We start from the raw sequence: 6,000 nt of genomic DNA, 5'->3' as shown, positions 1-6,000 counted from the left end.
GTTTCACTCCAGCCATGCTGCCTATGCTCCGTTCTGCCACAGCAGCCACTGCCTCCTGCGGGTGGCAGCCAGGGCTCAGGCACTGCTGTAGGGGGCAGGGGACTGTGTACCTGTGTCCTTGGCCTTGTAGCCCTGTCAGCTGGAGGCCCTTTCCAGCAGGGCTGGGGGGTGGGGGGGCGTAGTGAGGGGCACCAGCAGGGCTGTGGCTTGGGAGTGAGGGGCAATGGCATGGGCAGGGCACCAGCATATTAAGGCTGCTCAGCACCACAAAGCAGTGGCGGGGGACAGCCGCAATTGGACCTGCATCCTGGTGAGTGAAGGGGGAATGGGGAGCTCTGATTTTTCCATGATAAAAACCCAAAATCAAATGCCAAAATGTATAGGCATTTAGAATTTATTTTACTATAATGATTGAGGCACTGGTAGGCTTCCAAATTGTTTTAAAATTGTAAATATGTCAATAAAACATTGTATTCAACTGATTACCTATATAATTAGTGGCATTTCATTTTAATCACAGATTTTGGGGGTTTTAATCAGAGAATTTGCAATTTTTAAACAGAGAAAACCAGGATCTGTGTGGATGAGCCAGTTGGCTACCATCTTTCATCCAGAGGAGTCTGCAATTAAGCAAAGTTGTCTATATGATGGTTGAAGTGCTTTGAGATGAGAAGTGCTACTTGGTCTTAAGTTTTATTAAGTTTCAAACCCAGGAAGTTTCTCTGCCTTGGGGGTTGTTTTCTAAGACTTCTCCTCCTATACTGGATTGTGAAGGAGGCAACTTGAGCACAAGGGCTGAGAGTTTGGAGATGCGGGTTTCGTTTCTGACTTGCTCTCTGAGTGGCCCTAGATAAGGTACTTAACTCCCCTATTCCTGTAGCTTCTCTATCCAAACAATGAATACACTGCTTTTGTATGTTGCTTTGAGATTGGAAAAAAGGTGCTGTGCAACTACAAAAGTTAGTATTGTCTCTGAACTTAAGACTGACCTTTTCTGACATCTCAGACAATATGTGCAATTTTTGTGGTGTCTCTTTATCTCAAATTTAAACAGAGATAAAATAGCCTCTATGTTGTTTTGTTAGGGAACCTTTTAGACAAAATTGAAAGGAGGCAAAATGTGGAATAAAAATATATGCTTTGTCTGTTTCTGTTTCAGTCTCATCTCAAGGAGATTCAAAATGCCTTTGTTTCAGTTCTGTCTGATAATGATGGTAAGTAGTATGGTATCCATGAGGGTCTTTGTTTAGTAATGTAAAAAAAAAAAAAAAGAGCCAAGACTTTTGCTATGCAACTTTAGTTGCATAAAGTAATTTAACACTTCTTTATCACTCATCAGTGAAAAGCATATGTGGAAATGTTATTTTTGCTCTAAAAGCAAGAGTCTTACAATGCTTCTATTTGTAGAAACTTGAAATAGTACCTTTGTTTCTACCTTAGCATTCCAGCAAGAAACTTTGCCTTGGAAGTCATGCATTTGCCCCCTCCCCTGCAGTCATAAGAGAGGAGACTTTTGTGGTGGTCCTGCTTATTTTTTTGGTTTGAGCTCAGTGCTTTGATCTTCTACTTGTATCCAGATAGATGAAACCTCTGGCTGATCCCAGTGTCAGTCAATTAAGGCCTTGCTCCAAGGTCCATCTGTGCACACGGAGTCAGCTAAAGGAATGCTGTCCAGAGGGACTATTTCTTTTAACTTTGGGCTCTGGACCAGGTCCCAGCTTCTTTGATGTCAGAAAGATATAGGCAACCCTTGGAATGTTCCCTGCTACAGAACAGCCAGCGGGGAAAATTTACATGCAACATGTCATCCTGTCCAGGGATGGAGCTCATATGTTGCCAGGCTACAGCTATTTTCCAGTGGTGTTTTTGGCAGTAGTGATATCATTTTAACCATGTTATGGAACTCATGTTTTTATAGCTTCTACTTTTAATTGGCTCTCAATATTTCATACTTATTATTTTGTGTGTATTTTATAAAATCTATTGCAGAGTTGAGTCAAGATGTTGCTTCAAAAGGTCTTGGACTAGTGTATGAACTAGGCAACGAACAAGACCAGCAGGAGCTAGTCACTACGCTAGTCGATGCACTTATGACCGGGAAAAGGTACAGTGAGCTCAGAACTTCAAGGCTGTGCAAGTATTCTGCACTTGTGCATCCATGGCAGGACACAGAAATACATTTCTTATGTAAGAGACGATCAGTTTTTTGGAGTGGTGGAAGTCAGCTCACATCTGCTCCATATATGTATCGCAGTGAGTGATAGCAGGAGCTTCTTGTACTTAGCATATTAAGCAGTGCTGAGTGGTATAGATGTTACACTGGTACATGAGGGGGCTTGTCTTGGTGACTTGGGACCAAGAGGCAAATGGAAATGGTATTTGGCTCTCTAAAATGGGGATAGTCACCTGGCCTAAGTGTATACTTGGCCATGATAAGTGGAGTCAGATCCTGGGAGAAATTAAAATGCAACCATATACAATCTGTTTTCACTTGTTTTTAACTTGCTTGGTAAAGCCCTGACCTTTCTCAAACATGCACCTAATGTTCTACATAACTAAAGGTAATGGACTCCTTGTGGTGTGCATGGGTCATACCTGTAAATATCTATGGCATTATGACCCAAGTATAAGTAATTTCTTAGTTTAATAGAAACAAATGAATCCATTTTGCTCTGAATGTTCAGTGTGTATAATATGACCTGTTTGCCTACAGTGCATGAAAAAGCTAATGCTGAGCCTCTCTCTATTCCCAGGATCAAACATGAAGTGACTGGAGAAACTGTTGTATTTCAGGGAGCTCTTGGCAAAACCCCGGATGGGTAAGTTCAGTATTGATATTCCATACAGCAGGCGAGGATTGTGCCTAGATCTTCATACCTTTCTTTTAAACCTTACCTTCCTGGGTTTCTCCTTTTGATTGCCTGAATCCTGTTTCTTCCTTAATAATGACTGTAATTGTTTCCCTATAGCACTGATATAAAGCTCATTTATATTGTATCTGAATTGTGTACTGTATGTTGATCCATTTTTGATCCAAGTTATTTTGATGACTTGGCTCTGTGGTAGTTATTGGTTGCTATGGTGGTTTCTGTGACCAAAATTTAGTAATACTATTTTTTTTCCTTTTTGCCTTCCCAAGTCAGGGTCTTTCTACATACAAGGAACTTTGTTCACTGGCTAGTGACCTTAGCCAACCAGATCTGGTCTATAAATTCATGAATCTGGCCAACCACCATGCAATGTGGAATTCCCGAAAGGTAATTTGATTTTCAGTACAAAACCCTATGTCAGCTATAGATTAAAAGCCCCCAAACAGAAAACTGCAGTTCTTAACAACTGGTGTGCAATTTCTACCTGGACCATAGTGGGTAGGAAGGCTTTTTTGTTTTTGTATTTTATTGCCACTTCTAGTGTGCTTTCACCAGCAAGTAAAATGAATGATAGATTTAACCAGATTATTGCAACAAATCCTTACTAGTCTATGCATTTGCTTAAATCATCACTCCATTCCACTCTGTAACTAATTGTTAAAATGTGTTTTATTTGTCTTTTGACTATTTCTGGAGCTATAGTCCTGCTGTGCTAGGACAAAAAGTGCTTAAATCTTAAAATTGAAGATGAAACAGCAGTTTACTAAACAGGAGGGATGAGTCGCAAGATAACTGATAAGCAGGGGTCCCAGCACACTAGCTGGTCAACCATCCTCACTGAAATAATACTCATGTTTCTGCTTACAGAAAGAAACTCTGGCTTATAGCCACTAGACCCTTTTTCAACCCCAGAATTCCTATTAATAGAACAACATCATGGCCATTTTAATTTTATTTCTAATACATTATTTTCTTAACTTTTTGTAGGGATTGAGGACTAATTATTCCCTGTATATTCTGATGTATGCCAGGGGTTGGATTAACTGGCCCTTGGGGCCCCTTCTAATTCTGCTGTTCCACAACTGGCTTTCTTTAAATATAGCATGATGTACTTAAGTAACTGAATAGATGGTGTGCTTCTGTCCTATCTCACAGAGACCCTCTGTGCTCTGCACAAGATCATGCATGCCCTCTTCCTGGAGTTTGGCTTTGTTGGAAATGTCATTTATAGCAGAACACAAACTCCAATCTAAACACTTTTCCAAGGCCTGACCATGATATAGCTTTTCCTGGAGGACTTTGCTAGCTCTGCCCCTAGATTGCTGCACCTCTCCCTCTTTCTTGGTCCAACCTCTCCTTCCCCCCTCCCACGCCCTCAGCCCTGGTCAACCCGACTGTCATTGCCTGGTGGAATTAACAAACTGGCACCTTTTACTATAAGGAGAAGTCAGCAGGACTTACTCAGCAAGCTTATACAGGGTTTGAATACCTGCTAGCAGAGGAGGATTGTGTTATCTCTACAGTTTCTAAATTGCAGGATCAGCAATGCAGCAGGGGCCTGATCCCATGTTATTAAGTTGTGGGAGCTTTATTGTTGCCTTCAATGGGATCAGAGAATTGAGCTGTCAGTGGGTAGCTAGACAGACTTGCACTTCCTTCAGGAAATGTCTGTTCTTTGTTTTAGGGAGCAGCTTTTGGTTTCAACGTGATTGCTACGAAAGCTGGTGAACAACTGGCTCCGTTTTTGCCCCAGTTGGTTCCTCGTCTTTATCGTTACCAGTTTGATCCCAACCTTGGTATTCGACAGGCTATGACCAGCATTTGGAATGCGCTTGTCACTGACAAATCAGCTGTAAGTACATGCAAGAGTTGTTTGAGCGCAAGATCCTTTGCTTTCTGCCAGCCATGAGTCTCCAAAAGGAATTCCTTCAAGGAAAATAGCTGAGGAAAATCTCAAGAGGCAGTTGCATTCTTTGCTGTATGTAAAAGAGAAAATCCTCTGTTGCTATGTAGTTCTCAACCTGTGGCTGGTGGGCTACATGCAGCCCAATCAGCACACAACTGACACCCATGTAACATCCTGTTTAAAAGAAAAAAAAAAAAAGGAAAGGTTGCTGCCTGTGGTTTGTTAGTCAGGGAGAAAAACATAGGAAACAGCATGTTTCCCCTTGCAGCTTCATATAGTTCCAGCCTGCAAGGGGCTGCTTGTGGTTGGAGGAAGAAGGAGGGTGATCGAGGGCAGGGGGCTCCATGTGCATGTGTGCTCGCACACGTGCATATGGCAGCCAGACAGCATGGAGAGCAGCACCTGCAGCTTCTTCCCAGTAAGTCTATGTGAGGGGGAGGGAGGGGGCAGATTGAGGCCCCTGTGGTGAGGAGGGAGTAGAGTAGGGCGGGGCAGGGCTGGGGGCACTACTCAGGATGGTGGGGCCTGGGGCTGGGATGGAAATGTGTGGCCCGGCCAGGAAGTGGGATGGAGCCACAGGTGGCTCATCCTGGGGTGGGGCAGTAGGGGAACTGGCTCTCTACTGCTGTGCACACTCCCAGGGAAGGAGGCATGGGGGAGCATGTGCCGCCTAGATTTGTGCATGGGGTGGGGGGTGGATGCACACTGCCCACTGGGGGCTGGAGGCTCCCTACCCTGCTGCCCTCCTCCCAGGTGCCTCCACAGTAGAGTGGGGTAGGGAGGCTCAGTGCTGCTGCCAGGATCCCCTCACTGGCTGTGCCACCATGATAAGGTGCCTCCTTCCCACCTGGTAGCAGTGGGGGGCACAACTCTGCACTGCTGCTGATGACAGGTGGGCAGGGGACACATCACCATGGCGGAGCAGCTGGCATGGGGCTTCTGGCAACGGCATCAAGCCTCCCTGTCTGCCAGCACCAGATCCTGCCCGCTGGCCCCTGAGGCCCCAGGGAAAGGGCAGCAGGGCAGGGAACCCTGAGCCCACAATGGGCAGCCCGCATCTGCCCCACCTCCCATGGGCTCCAGCTGTGCTGTCTGTGGGTAGGGGGGGAGGGAGCCATGCTCCCCGCTCCAGCTGCAACTACAGTCTTACTTAAGAGGGTCTTCACAATCTTAGGCTGTGAGTCAGTGGCTTCATGATAAGAAACTGTCAATTTATCCTGGGAG

General features: G+C 44.8%; 1 protein-coding gene across 2 annotated transcripts in view; it reads left to right on the top strand.

Annotated features, from left to right (window-relative positions):
• Positions 1–6,000, top strand: part of ECPAS (Ecm29 proteasome adaptor and scaffold) — a 75,583-nt gene that overhangs the window by 47,736 nt on the left and 21,847 nt on the right. For both annotated transcript variants that reach the window (XM_025208972.1, XM_025208973.1), the window contains 5 exons: positions 1,160–1,214; positions 1,990–2,104; positions 2,754–2,819; positions 3,140–3,257; positions 4,555–4,722. In XM_025208972.1, coding sequence (XP_025064757.1) covers positions 1,160–1,214; positions 1,990–2,104; positions 2,754–2,819; positions 3,140–3,257; positions 4,555–4,722 — 522 coding nt within the window. The remainder of the gene's footprint in view (positions 1–1,159; positions 1,215–1,989; positions 2,105–2,753; positions 2,820–3,139; positions 3,258–4,554; positions 4,723–6,000) is intronic.

Source organism: Alligator sinensis, unplaced genomic scaffold (genome assembly GCF_000455745.1).
Source record: "Alligator sinensis unplaced genomic scaffold, ASM45574v1 scaffold371_1, whole genome shotgun sequence".
In the NCBI taxonomy this organism is placed as follows: Eukaryota; Metazoa; Chordata; order Crocodylia; family Alligatoridae; genus Alligator; species Alligator sinensis.
This window is presented reverse-complemented; position numbering and strand designations above follow the sequence as displayed.